The sequence below is a fragment of the Zonotrichia leucophrys genome, chromosome 13, assembly GCF_028769735.1.
Source record: "Zonotrichia leucophrys gambelii isolate GWCS_2022_RI chromosome 13, RI_Zleu_2.0, whole genome shotgun sequence".
Taxonomy (NCBI): Eukaryota; Metazoa; Chordata; class Aves; order Passeriformes; family Passerellidae; genus Zonotrichia; species Zonotrichia leucophrys.
In genome coordinates, this window is record NC_088183.1 from 3,822,593 (window position 1) to 3,836,970 (window position 14,378).

A 14,378-nucleotide genomic window follows, 5' to 3' on the forward strand; every position below is an offset into this window, starting at 1 on the left:
GCCCCGCGGGGCCGGTGCCCGAGCTGCCCGCGGCGCTCCCGAACAAAGGCGCGGCCGCGCCGCACCGGGCCCGCCCCCGCCGCTCCGGGGCAACTTTCCCCGGGGCCGGCCGCGCCGGGAGGCGGGGCTATGCTAATGAGAGGGGCGTGTCCCCGCCCCCTCGGCGGCGCTTTGCCGGCGCTCATTGGCGGCGGCGGCGCGGGGGCGGGGCGGTGACGCGATGCAAATGAGGGGGCGTGTCCGCAGCGGCCCCGCCCCCCGCCCGCCGGGGCTGCGGGGCTCGTGTTCGGCGGCGGGGACAGTCAAAGTGGCTCCCATAGGGAGAGACGGCGAGTCCGCCCGGCGCTGCGGGAGAGGGAGGGGGCACGGGGAGCCCCAGGGTCTCCCTCCGGCCGTCCGTCCGCGCCGCCGCCGCGGGTGCGCCCCTCTCGCTCCCTTCCCGGCGTGCGCCCGGCTCCGGCAACTCGCTTCCTGCGCGGCTGGAGGAGGGAGGAGAGAGGAGAGGAGCGGAGAGCGCTTCGGCTGGGAGAGGAGAGAAGAAAGAGGGAGAAAAGAAAGAAAGAAAAGAGAGAGGGGAGAAGGGGGGGGACTTGCCTCTCTTGTCACTGGAAAATGACACTTGATGTAGCAGAGCCTGCCGCAGCTCCCGTTCGTCCTATTGTTTCTTAAACTGCCATCTGAGATTTTTTTTTTTTTTGCCTGCTGCCATCCGAGGGGTGTCTTCATACAAAAGGGACTTCAAGTACTCCTCCGGCTTGCGAGCGCTGCAACCAGCCCCCAGCACCCCGCCAGCCCCTCCAAGCACCCAAACAAACTGCACACGCAGCAAACAGCAGCAACAAAACCGGGCTCTGATTGCCTCTGGATTTTTTTTTTTTAATGTGCGTGCCTGTGTTTGCTTTCTCCGACTTGCTTTGATTCCAACGATCAGCTGCAGAGAGAGGAAAAAAAGAGAGAAAGAAAGAAAAAAACCCCACATATAACAGTCCGCCTGGCGATTTTATCACTTTTTAAAAATTTTGAATAAAGGAGGAAGATTTGCGCTGTTGTTTCTGATTCATGTTTGGGATTCAGGAAAGCATCCAGCGGAGTGGGAGCAGCATGAAGGAAGAGCCCCTCGGCGCGGGGATGAACGCGGTGCGGACGTGGATGCAGGGAGCCGGCGTCCTGGACGCCAGCACGGCCGCTCAGAGGTAGGCAGGCTCCGCGCCCGCTCCGCGCCCGCGCCCCGCTCCGCGCCCCGGGGCGCTCCCCGCCCGCCCGCAGCGCCTTTCCCCCCGCGCCAACAAAAACCCGGCTCTGGAGCTCTGCTACCGGCACTGAGTTTCGCATAGATGTCGCCAGTTAAATATTTATCCCCATTGTCCCGTAGGAATGACTTTTTATTAAATAATGATAACAACAATAAAGGAAGTGGCGAGTTTCGCTAGGTGCGGATAGGTAGGTTTCAACTCTCTGGCTCCGTGTGTTCGCTCGGAGGAAGGAGTTTTCAAAACTATGTTTGCTGCTGATTTAGTCTTAAGATCTTCAACTGACACTTTGCTCCTCCGGAAAACAGAGAGTTGTGCACGGATGTATCCAAAATATATTTCTCTACCTCGCTTTCCTATTCCCGTCAGAATCAGCAGCTCCTCTTCTGCTCCTCCGATAAGTAGGGAGTTTGCAAAGCGTACTCCAGGAGAAATTTAATTTGAAGTCCTTTTGTAAAACCACTGCCACTTATCTCAGATTTTTAAAAAGAAATCCCTCCAAATATATGATGGGTTTGGCGAAGCTGCTCCCAGCCTCGTTTTCTCTCTTATTTCTCCTTCTTCCCATCCTCTTCCCCACGAAAAAAAAAAAAACAAACCCAAACACGAACCAAAGCCTGATGCTGGATTCGCAGCTTGAGCCCTGGAGCCGGCATCATCCGGCATCAGTTTAATGTTGACATCTCCCAGTGTCTCCCACCTCGCCCCGCACCCCCCCCTTTGGAGCCCTCTAAGGAAGGGAAAGTTTCTGCAGGGACAACCCTGAAATATTTGAAGTTGTCTCCTGGGCTCGGTGTTTACCCACCGCTCCGGCGCGGGAGGAAAGGCTCGCAAGATAAGGCACATGGGCGCTGCTGTGACAGCTCCGAGCCGAGTTTGAGAAGTGGCAGGAGCGATGCTGCTCCGCGGGGCAACGCGCCGGCGGCTCTGAGCGCGGCTGCCCCGCCATGCAGGGCCGGCTGCGAGCGGGCACGGGCCCCGGGGAGGGCTGGTGGGTACCGGGGCCGGCTAGGGGGGCTCCCGGGGGCTTCGGGCCGGCCGCAGGACGGGATGGGGTCCGGGCTCCGCGGGGTTCGGAGCTGGAGCTGGATTTCTCCGTGCCCGGAGGGAAAAGCCCCGGGGCGGCTCGGGGGAGGGAGGGATGCTCCGTCCCGGGGGGGCCCAGCCGGGTCCCGGCGGGGGAAGGCACCGGCCCGGGAGGCGGCTGGGGGTGCGTGAGGCCGCGGTGTCGGAGCTGCCGCTAACCCGCGTGTTTCTGGTCCCAGCGGAGTGGGTCTGGCCCGGGCTCACTTCGAGAAGCAGCCGCCTTCCAACCTGAGGAAGTCCAACTTTTTCCACTTCGTCCTGGCTCTGTACGACCGACAGGGGCAGCCCGTGGAGATCGAGCGCACCGCCTTCGTGGGCTTTGTGGAGAAGGAGAAGGTGAGTACCCTGGTGCCCCGTGGGGGCTCGGCCGCCTCTCCGGGGCCCTCCCCGCTCCGCTCCCTCGGGGCCGCGACACCGGCTGGTCCCGGGAGCCACGGCAGCCTCCCGGGCGCCTCAGTCTTCCCCTGTCCCGGAGGGCAGACGAGGAGGGGATGTCCCCTGTTCCCTCGCTATGCCCGGGGCAGGGCAGAGGGCTGAGAGCTGCCCCATCCAACCCCGGGGACACCCGGCCTGCGAGTGATGGAGAAGCTCCATTGATACTGTTTTCTTTTTCCCTCCGGCCTCCCGTGTCGCCTTTGACTTCAGGAAGCCAACAGCGAAAAGACCAACAACGGGATCCACTACCGCCTGCAGCTGCTCTACAGCAATGGTAAGGGCTGGCAGTCCCCCGGTGTGCAGAGCCCAGCAGCGCCCGGGTTCCCCCGGTTCCCCTCGGCTCCCAGCCGGGACACGGGCGGCCCCGGCAGGCCCGAGCCCTCGGGCGAGCCCCGGCGCGCTGCTCACGGCTATGCCTTGTTTCAGGGATCAGGACCGAGCAGGATTTCTACGTGCGGCTCATCGACTCCATGACCAAGCAGGTGGGTGCTGCGGGGCGGCCGCCGAGCGGGGGGCGGCAGCCGTCGGGGCGGCCCCGGGAGCCAAACCCGCCCCCGCGGCGGGGCCGCTCTGCCCGCCGGGGCCGGGACGGAGCCTCCGCCTCCCGCGGGCACGGCCGCGCTCCCGCTCCGGGCAAACACCGGGCTGCGGGGCGGCCAGCGGGGCCCGCGGGACCTGCCTGCTGCTGCTGGGCTGCCGGAGAAAAATACAGGCGGCCCTCCACGGTCCCAGCCAGGGCTGCGGATGGTTTTGCCGCCTAATTAATAAGAATTAACCTCCGGCCTGCGGCAGCCCCCAGCGCCGCCGGCATAGGCGCTGCCCGGCGCGGGGCTCTGTCGCTCCGGCCGCTGCCGCCGGCTGCAGGAGGAGCGGTTGTGTCGCGACACGTTCGTGTGTCGGAATAGACCCCAGAATCGCGGCGCGGGCAGCGGCGAGCTCGGTGTCGGACTCGGGGAGGGCAGCAGGGCTTGTCAGTGGATTAATCCTCATTTTAAGTCTGTTCTTTAGCCTCCCAAGCAGAGTAATAATCGTGCGTGCCTACCTGTAAAAAATACTTTTCTGTTTAAAACCAGTATTTTTACGAAGGGACTATCTGAGCAAATCGATTCTCTCTCTCCTTTCTTTTATCCTTCTTTCCCTTTTTTAATTGTTACTCTGGGTTTTTTTTCTGCCCCTGTCAGAATATTTTTCTCTTAGAATATGTTTCTTTTAAATAGTTGGGATCGCTTTTGAGCGTTTTAATTCTTAAAATGTGTTTCTTCCCCTCCTAATCTGTTTTACTTGTTAAAGAAAATTCTTAAATTTTATTTAAGGAAAACATTAAGGGGTTATTTTTTGTACCGCTAGGAAACGTCAGTCCTTGTATGTTGTCTGCAGGGACAAAACTCTTGGCTTGTATTTGGGTTTCTTTTCTACAGCAAAACATAAAGCTCTAAGGGCTGAGTTTGTTTTACAAAACTCTCTTTGATGGTCCCAAAACATCTTTTCCTGCTATTGAAGACTGTCTTTCAACAGAAAAAAAAAAAAAAGAAAAAAAAAAGAAATAGGGAACTTGGGTGAATTTTACTAGACAATCCACTATGCATCTGAACTCTGTTATACTGTACGCTTCCAAACAGACCCCGTTCCTTGTAGGAATTAAACCAGCAGCCACATACCCTTCTTCTTAAAAAATCCTGGAAAGCGTTTGCTGTCATTCCCTGGTTTTCAGACACAAATTGGTTAGTTTGTGTTAAAAGTAACAAAATCTTCCTGAAATGTGAACTCTTTTTAGTCCTTTTGGAGTTTGTGTATTTCAGTGTAGATCGTGTGAGAGAGACTATCAATAAATATTATCTTTAAATAGCTTTCCTATCGTTACGGAAATGCAGAAACCTCTGGTCATAATCCTGTTGAAAACAGAGCCCTGAACTCATGGAGAGCAGTGGATTCAAAATAATTTTCTTAACAAAGGCATCTTGCATATGAAGAGTTCATCCTAAGGCACTGTTTGACCTCTTGGTCTCTCATTATTATCAAGTCATCAGAGGGTCTTTGGAGAGAAAGGGGAAAAAGAAAACCCCGAGATACAGTTTATTTGTAAGACCTACCGTGTAGCTTTAAAGCACGTTCACAATGAAGAAGCAGGAGAAAAAAAATCTGTCTGATTTCAGGAAGTCTTAGAAAAACAAAGTTAGTGCAAATTACAGATTTTGGGAAAAGTGCAGTGGGGTTGAGAAGCGAGGCTTTTAGAACAAAAGCTCTCTGAGCTTAGATTGAAAAACGGGGAGCAAAAGGCTGTTTTAGATGCAAACATGTTTGCTTACATATTAATTTCATATCTGTAGTTTCTTTAGGCATGACTATAATTGCTTATGAAAAATAGGGCATTGTCATGTCACAACTGTGGCATGTGCCGCTCCAAATTTTTTCGGGGGCCAGACACTAAATTCTCCTTCTTGTCCTTTTTTAATTCTCTCTTTTCAAAAGTGAAATTATTTCAGAGTTGGGATCGCGTCGGTTACTGAATGCTTATTAGGAAGTGAAGTACAACACATGACAGAAGCTCACCCAAATGTTGAATATATCATTTATATTTTATGACAGTGAATTATATAGAAGATTCTCAAGTAACTTTCAAATCATCAAACTGTAATTAAATATTGCAAAGACTGTCTGAAAATTCTTTAATTTTTAATGAAAGTTAAATATATATTGTCAGTCTACTTGAAGGTGTAGTATTTTAATGCATGACGCTCAGAACAAATTGGATAATGAAATGATTACTTTTAAATGAAACTGTTGCAGAAGCATACACGTTTCAGCTGGCAAGTATCTGCTCAGTCCTCACACACGCACATTCACACACTCGATAATTGTGAATTCCCAGACTGAAATTACAGCTACTCTGAGGTTTCTGGTGGCAAATTAAAAATCCCACAGAAGCAAAGCTTGAATGAGTTAGGTTCCCCAGATCATACAGGAAAGTATCTGTGGCTTTTTTTTAAATATTAATTTTTTATTATTATTTTTTAATACGGACACATCAGATTTAAATATATTCTCTTTGTGTCACGGTTACAAATTGCGAGGTCTTGTACGGTTGCGGATTATTAAGTTAGGTAAGATAAAATAAAAGCCCTTCTGCAAATCAGACCTGGATTTCTGTGCTTAGGATTGCTGCTCAGAGATTTAATGTGAATGTCCCATTAGCAGCATGTGTTAGAGCAGTAGGTAGGCAGGGCTTGGCTATGCTGGGGGCTGTGTATGTACCAGAGAGGAGATGTTCCTGCTCCTGAGTGTTCCTGCTCTGCTAAGTCAGGGATTTGTTTGTGTGGCTGTGCCCAGCTAAGAAACTCATAGCAAGAGTTCCTGGGTGGAACAGAGGGATCTCCGTGTCCTGGTGTGTGTGTGTGTGTGTTTCTCTGTCAGCTGTGGAGCAGGATGGGAAGTGGGGCTGGAGGGTGGCACCAGGAGCTGTGTTGGGAGCTGCATCCCAGGCAGAGCTGGCTGTGGTATGAGCTGTGCACGCGCTGCCCCGAGCAGGAGCTCGGGCTGCACGGGCATTCCTTGGGAACTGGGGCTGTGGGACTTCCAAACGGGAAACCCAGCCAGGCTTGGTCTCAGAGTGCCTCATTTTGGGGTGTGTTTGGGGAACTGTGCTTTGGTGGTGGCCCCGGAGAAGCGCTGGGTGAAATGGGAATTACGTGGCTTTCGGGGTCTCGCTGAGTTTCTGAAATGTGTCCCCGTCACTTAAAAATTGTAAATGCTACACACAAATCATTCCTGTGGCAGAGAAGTTCCTTCCAGTTCAGGCAACAACATTCGGTGTCAGTACTGGCTTAATTAAATTTTCTTTTATGTTATATTGGCACCTCATTTTATGTCAGGATCGCATTCCTAATGCGCTCAAAACCCTGTAGGACCCCAAACTTTATAGCTGTTGCTTTCCGTAAGGCAGCAGCTCCTCCCGCAGAAGATCTGCCTCTAACGATGATGCATTTCAAAATTGCCTGCAAAACGTGAAATATGTCTGCTCTAATAAAACTGGAGTTTTTAGGCAACTCAAGGGATTTTAATATGTTTGTGGAGAAGAGATGCCTTCTATTTCTTTGGCTGTATTTTCATAAAGTTGAGGTATTTCACTATTAGGAAAGATGGAGGAAATAAATCTGAAATACTTGTTCCCCACCCATTTTTCCTTCAGTTATTCTCATCCATAAGATATAACGGATGCTAATATGGCTCAGGCATCTTGAGAATCATAAGTTTTGCTCGATGGCTATTGTCTATTGCTGAGAGAACTCATGAGTCAAAAATCCTTCCTTCAGACTTAAACCCTGTTTATATTTGGATTTTTTTTTTCCAGAGCTATAACTCTGGATGCAAATGGTTTTTCTGTTGACTTGTCTGTCATTCTCTGATGTCTGCAGATATTTGATCAGCTCTATTCTGTGCATGGCATGGCCCTTCTCTGGCAGCTACACGCATGGGAAAAAAAAATGTTATCAATAAGTTCAGAGGAGCCTCAGCAGACTCGGAGAAATTTCACACAAACATAAAACAAAACCTAACCCCTGTGACGGGGAAAGTTTACATTGCACCAGATTTTAGCAGCTTTCTTGTGCCTTTGGTGAGATGTCAGAAGCGCAGGTGATTTTAATTTTCTTGTACAGAGAGGAATGGAGAAGTTTGGAATTTGCATGCATGATCAGGACCTGTGTTTGGGAAAATGTAAACTCATCACAGTGGAAAATGTGTTGTTTGGAGTCTGAGGGTGAAAACAAAGCTGAGGATTTTGGAGAGACTGCCTGAGCCAGATGGCCTGGTGCATTCCCAGTCTGGCAGCCCAACTGCTCCCTCCTGTATAATATACAGCCATTTGTTCTGGGATATTTACGCTAGAGCTGTTTCCATGTGAATGTTTGAAAACCATTAAAAATGAACATATTAGGAGAGATAAATTTATTTAATTTGTGTGAATACGTCGATAAGCAGGCTGTGAATCAAAGGCAGAGGGAGACTGGATAAAATAATTAGATGCTTCTGAATTGTGTGTGGAGAGGCAGAGCAAGAACTCCCTGTCCTGGCCCCGGGACCAGCTCCGCGCTGCTTGTCCGGGATAAACCTCCCCGGGATGGGTCGAGGTTTTGCCTGGGGAAGGGGTAAAACCTCGGGTAATTGAGGGTTAAGGATTCAAAGCCAAATAAATGTAATTCACAGTATTTTCTCTGTAGATATACAGTGGATACAAGCCTAATCCTCTCTGGGTAAAATTCTGGCCCATCTGAAGTCAATTGCAAAGCGCCTATTGAATTCGGTGGGGCCAGGATTTTATTTTCTCCCTGTGCGTACAGCTGTAAACGTCATTCCAAATCATTTTAGTTCTGTTTTGGAAAAGACCCTAATTTTAATGAGTTTTCCCTTCTCTTTTATTTCGGTAAGGGAGATACTTTGTTTTGTGAGGCAGATGGAATCTGAAAGCAAGTGGATTTAGATGCACATTGGTGATTTCTCTCCTTCTCTTACTCTTTTAAAATCAAGGCCATGACATAACTGAGTAATATAATGACCATGATCTCATTCCTTCAAGATTGTTTTTCGTCCAGTTCTGAAAGCAGGATTGCTTGACTGGCAAACTGACACCAGGAGACGATTCTGCCCTCACTTGTACCAGCATAAATCTGGATTTATTCAGGAATAGTTAAGAACAAAATCAGCCTCTGTATTTTTCCGGCTTGTTTGTAGATTATTTTATTGCTTTATCTTACTGCATCTACTGGGGAAAAAGTAGATTAAATGAGAACTGAAGCCTTGACTTGTGTATCGCCCCCATTCCTTTTTATTTTTTATTTCTTATTATTTTTTTTTATTCATGAAGTCTGACAGTGAAAAGTTTAGGTGAATTTTTGGACGTACTTCACTGTGATGCGCTCAATGCAGTAATTTTTATTTGCTGTTAAGCAGTGAATTGAATTTGATTTAACTTTTTATGCAGCTTTTTTTAAATAGAAGAAGGGAAGTCATATTTTTGACACAAATTTTTCGGGGCCGGATTTTGAGGTCTGTTTGTGCATGGGTGACTGTTACTCACTGGGACTTCTTGCAGGAAGGTTACTTGGGTGAGTAACAGCTGGCAAAATGGAAGATAAATTTTGTGGAGAAATGTTTAAGTTGTTCAGGAGAAGAAATGCTATTTTCAAGTGCTTACGAATTATCACCGAGTTAAAACGACATGAAGTAAACAAAAAGAAAAAACCCAAAGTCTATAATTTTGCATTTCCTTTGCTGGTGTTTTGTTGTGCAACTCTGATGTGTATCTGCAGGCTTATTTTTAGCTCTGCTGTGGTCTAAGTTTATGCACTGTAACTTTCACTTTGTCTCTCATTAATGTGATCCCTATTTGACAAAATCACGACGACGTTAGTGCGACAGGGAACCCTGACGCAATCTCCCTATTTCAAAACCCGAACTTAAAAACCGCTTGATTTATATAAAAAAAAAAAATCTAGATATTTTTGTTAAAAAGAGCAGCTTCTCAAATCCGAGAGTTAAACATTTTCACAACAGTAACGTAGTAGACCCTTCCTGTAAAAATACTTCTGGCAGCTCTAACGATCTGAAACTTTAGCAGTTCCTGTTTCCTTTTTGAAACTAATTGTAGAATTAATGCTTCAGAGCGGCGCGGTTTGCGAGGCGGTCGAGTATCGGCAGGGCTCTCGGGCAGCCATTCATGGGGGCACACAGTTGGTGCTCCACACAAGTAAATGGGGACACAGGAGTGGGGAGATGGGGATGAGCTGCTCAGAAAGGAAAAGTCATTTCAGTCCCCAGCGCGTCCTCCCGCTCCCCAGAATTTCCTAGGAATTCCTGCAGGAATAGGGCAGGCAAGGGGAGCCGCGTTTGACGCGGAGAAAACAAAATGTGCACGGGTGCAACTTCGATAATTGAATGCAAATAAAGTGAGAAGCAAATCCTTAACGTGGAGGGAGGCAGAAGAATGTCATGCACGCAAAGAAGGGATCACTGATGCTAAACACAACAGACAAGGTGATTATGTACCACAGTGTTGACTCTGCCCGTTCATTATTGCTATTTAGTTGAGTTATTTAAGCAGCTACCTGGAGGTTAAGTAAGCACAGCAGCAGGAAGGGGAGAGGAGGAGAGAGGGCAGGGGGAAAAAAGAAAGTAAATTTTGCGTTCTGGTTTGTCACTTCATTGGCTCCACTGGCAACAAGCTAACCCATCCTGGGTAAATTTATTTTCATATTTGGAAGTATCAGAAGAATGAGCTAAGTCCAGCAGTCCTCTCCTCCCATGTCACGTTGTGATTGTCTGGAGGTGACAGGAGGGCTGGTGGTGTTTATCCCCACTAGAGGCCTCAGAAGTAGATCTGCTCTTTTTCCTCCTGCTCTGCATTCTCAGAGGGAGATTATTTTTTAACTGTTGATGAAGTCCAAGAAGTGCCATGAGCTTCCTCCTTGCCTGGCCTGTCCCACTGCCAGGTGGAACCTGATCTGGGGTTTTCTGGAGTCTTTGCAATGTCCCCGCTGACTGACCCCACCAGGTGTCAGCCAGTTACTTCAGTTCTCTGGCTTTGCCCAGAAGAAGCTTCTCCCCCATCTTCCCCACTAATGCTGGGAATGAGGCTCTTCTGAATTTGTCCACCTCCTGCTATAATCCATGTAATTCCACTTTCCAAGGCTTCTTGCAAACCATCAGTATCTCTCTTGGGCACTGATGTGGAAGTAGCTCAAGATGGAATTCTAGCTGGGGTCAGGGTGTTGCTGGTGTCTGTGCTGGGGGGACTTTCTGTGCATCCCTGTTTTCCCACTGCTGGGTTCACAGCTGTTGTCCCTCACTGCTGGAAATGAGGGGGCAGAAGCCAGGTGAGGCTCTGGGCCCATTAGTGGCAATTAGTGGCAGCCTCTGTTTTATCAGCTATAAAAGCCCAGCCCAGAAGCTCCTAGGTTTTTGGGGAAGTCTTGTAGCAAAACTGAAGTTAAAAAGTTAAAACTACCAAAGGTAACACAGGTCTATTCATGGTATTATTTATAGAAATATTAAGGAATTTTATAATGCATTATATTAATATTGCATGTTGCCCTTTAAATTGTGTAAGGGTCAGTGCCTGCTACTTTAGATTTGTGTGCTTTGAGATTTTTGCCCCTTCTGGAAGTGCCACACCTCTTACCTTTTGTGGGTTACATTTGTAAGGACTAGAAAAACAGTTTGTTCTATATTAAGGTAACTTACTTTTCTGTCAGTATTTTCTATGCTTCCATTTCAACTAGATCTCATTCTTTAAAATGTGTTTCATCCATAGAGCACACTTCTTAAATTTCAGTCTCTATTTTATTGTTAGCTCTAGAGAGACCCATCTCAGATGTCATTTTACCTGCTGAGTTTTTTCCCCCAATTTCTTGTTTTAAATTCTGTGCTTTAGAGGCTGCAAAGGTCACACCAGGCTCAAGGGCAGTGCTGATGCTCAGCTGCAGGGGTGGTCATCCCTCCAAGCCTGGGGCTCCGATCCCAGCTCCGGAGTGCCATTCTAAAAGATTTAGAAACCTCAGTGGCAGCAAAAGATGCTGTTGCAAGGGAAACTCCACTCTTGTTTGCTGCTGGGGGGCTGGAAAACATGACTCTGTGGGGCTGAGCTGGAAATCCTGTCCCACAGGGGCTGTGAGCACTAACCCAGCTCATGGGTAACGCCGATCCCTTGCTGCTGGTGGGAGCGAACGTAGACTGCTCTTGAAATGTGAACACTCTGCCTTTCCACAGTTTTAGCTTAAAGGATTCTCCCTGTCTCCCTGTTGTGCTGTCTCAGAGTCAAATTTCTCAAGCTGGTTGATCCTCTGTTTGTTTTGGTCTCCTCTGCTCTGGTAGGGCCTTCTCCTCACTTATTTATACCCCTGGAACTCCGGAGGTGCTCTCTGGAAAGCGCTGGATCAGGAGGTTCAAGGGAAGAATCAGGCCCAGGCTCTTTCTCAGGAGCTACCAGGAAAATGCCTGGGCTGTGCAGCTTTTGTAATTAAAAATGCATGAGCTCTCTTTTCTGCTTTTTTTTTTTTTTTTTTAATGAATAGAACCCAAAGTATACCAAGCCTTGCTGTTTTTTTTTTCTTTATCTCTTTTTTACCCCCCTTCTTTTTAATGCTATTAGGTTTATATTTTATTCTGAATTGAAAAGAAAATTGTGGTTGTCTTGACTACTAAAAAAACCCATCCTACACACTGCTGGAGAGATGTGCAACAGAGAGGAGGGAATTTAGCTGTACTCAGCTTGTGTTGTTTTACAACTGCAGGTCTTGGAGCAGGTTTGGTGGAGATGCCAGCTCTCTTTAGCCTGAGCTGTGGTTTGTAACTCGCTGAGCCTTTGCTTACCGTGACATGTTTTGATTTTCTCCAAACTCAACCTTATGTACAACTAAAAATGTGTTTTATTTCTAGGCAATAGTATATGAAGGCCAAGACAAGAACCCAGAAATGTGCCGAGTTCTGCTCACGCATGAAATAATGTGCAGGTAAGAAATACCCCTCTTCCAGTTAATTAGTGATGAGAAGATGAATCTGTCTCCCAAAATCTAGGTTGAACCTACAGCTATTTTCGGACTTAAATTTATCTTTCTTGCATTAAACAATCCCAAAATAACACAGTTCGGTGTGTGTAATTAGCAGCAAGGTCTCAGTTGTCACACTAGTTTTCAATTATTTATAAAGAGTTATTCTTAACAGAATGCTGCTGGTTTTCATTTAGACACTGTAGCCCACAAAAGGTCTCCTCACCGAAATTAACAGTCTATTATAGTCTTGTAGCAATAAACGTCTCTGTCCCCAATTCCCAACAAAAACTCCTCAGCAAAATGACAAAATAGTATTTATTTTTTTCTGGGTGTGCATTAAGGAGTGAGGTCAGGAGGTTCTTTTGTCCTGGTTGCTGCTCACGTGGGGTCTCTCCTTGGCCGCAGTGGAGCAGCTGAAACTTCTCTGTGAAAAGATATCATCTTCTTGATTTTCTTTAAACTTCCCCACGCAGATTTGGGTCTGCCCAGAGCTCTCTTGCCCTGCCTGGGGCTGGTGACTTTAATTCAGTCAAATATTTTCTCCCCCAAACTTCTGCAGCTGCTTCCTTCTCTGTTCTGGCTGATTGAAGTAGGTGAAGCCTCCTCTACTTCCTTTTTACCACAGACCCCTTCTCCACCTCAGAGAGCTTGACCTCTCAGTCTCATTAAAGTTAGTGGGTGTTTTTTGCATGTCTGAAAAAATCATTTGTTACATGTTATTCGATGGCAGAAAATAATTCCCTGGTGGAAGACGAGGCGTTCTTGCATAAGCTCATTGTTACAATCAGTTGTTTTAAGACTGTAAAAATGCCATTGCATGCGTTGTAACTTTTACAAAACACATTTACTAAAAAGGAGTAACTTGAGGGTAAAAACTAGTACCCACTTCTAAAAGAATAAACTTGGATGAGGGTTTCCTGGCAGGGGAGAGTCTTTGACAAAATACTCAGATGGAAACTTCTCTGTTGGTTGATTTTTTTTTTTTTTTCCCCCTAAATTCTTGGGATCTGCATGTTTTGTCCTCCACTGACAGCTCCTCCTGCTAAAACCCTGCTGGGGGGTAGCACCCCATGATGAAGGCAGAGGAGTTGCTCTCCTTGCTCTGCCAGCTTGGGTGAAACCCTGCACAGCTTCCCCCCTCCTTCCTTGCAGCAGGATTTTGGGGGATTTTAGTTTTCATGTCTTGCTTTTCTAGGCTGCTTCTTTCAAGAAACCAAAAACATTGGTTCGCAGCTCCAAGAGGTGCCTGAGCCTCTGCTGCCATTGGGAGCCTCTGTTGCTTTGCTGAGGACTCCAGGCCACTTCTGCCTTTTCAAATGGAATCCCAGTCATGTTGACAACTTGTAATTGTCCTAAAATTCATTGACCCAATTAGCACGACTTGCACACTGGATACCTAGCTAGGAACAATTCATGGAAATATTAAAGGAGGCCCCTGACCTGATAAGACTCAAGTGCCTTTTACTTTTCTCCTGTAACTGGCCAGTAAAACAGTGGGACTGGGCACGTGAGTAAAATTGAGGACAAGTTCAAGTGCCTGCAGTGTCAGGGTCTGAATCTGCCATTAGTCCTGGGTGATGTGTCCTCCTGATCCTTAACCAGCAAGGTTTGGTGGTAGGAATGACTCACTGAGCCAGAATCAACTACTTTAAAGAATTAATTTCCTCACAGATACTTCAGAAAGATGAAGTGTAAGAAGTAAATTAAAACTTTATATAGTGGGCTGAGTTTTAACCAGAAGACCAAAAGCTCACATCACAGATTTATAGCCATTCAATATACTTTGACTGAGAGAAAATTATTTCTGTTCTGGGAACATGGAAAGATGTGCAGTCATTCCCTTTATTAAAGCACTTTGTACTTTCTTTGTTCTTAAAATGCACTGGCTCAGGAGCTGTATTCTTCTCCTATTTACTAGCCCATGTTTTATGTTTCATGGCCATAAGGTGGAGGGGTAGAAAAAACTCAAACTGACTGTAGTAGGCAAATGTTGTGTTCCTGACGGGGTGGGGGAGACATATTCAAATTTCTTACAGCTCGTATTAGATATTTCCCATTTCCTTTG

At 47.4% G+C, this 14,378-nt stretch overlaps 1 protein-coding gene across 9 annotated transcripts in view; it reads left to right on the forward strand.

Annotated features, from left to right (window-relative positions):
- Positions 1-333: 333 nt before the first annotated feature.
- Positions 334-14,378, forward strand: part of EBF1 (EBF transcription factor 1) — a 266,089-nt gene continuing 252,044 nt past the window's right edge. For 8 of the 9 annotated variants that reach the window (XM_064724844.1, XM_064724848.1, XM_064724845.1 and 5 more), the window contains exons 1-5: positions 334-1,193; positions 2,516-2,672; positions 2,982-3,045; positions 3,198-3,253; positions 12,201-12,274. In XM_064724844.1, coding sequence (XP_064580914.1) covers positions 1,060-1,193; positions 2,516-2,672; positions 2,982-3,045; positions 3,198-3,253; positions 12,201-12,274 — 485 coding nt within the window. In that variant the 5' untranslated portion in view covers positions 334-1,059. Of the gene's footprint in view, positions 1,194-2,104; positions 2,242-2,515; positions 2,673-2,981; positions 3,046-3,197; positions 3,254-12,200; positions 12,275-14,378 lie in introns of those variants that run through there. The other variant, XM_064724853.1, reaches the window with a different exon arrangement.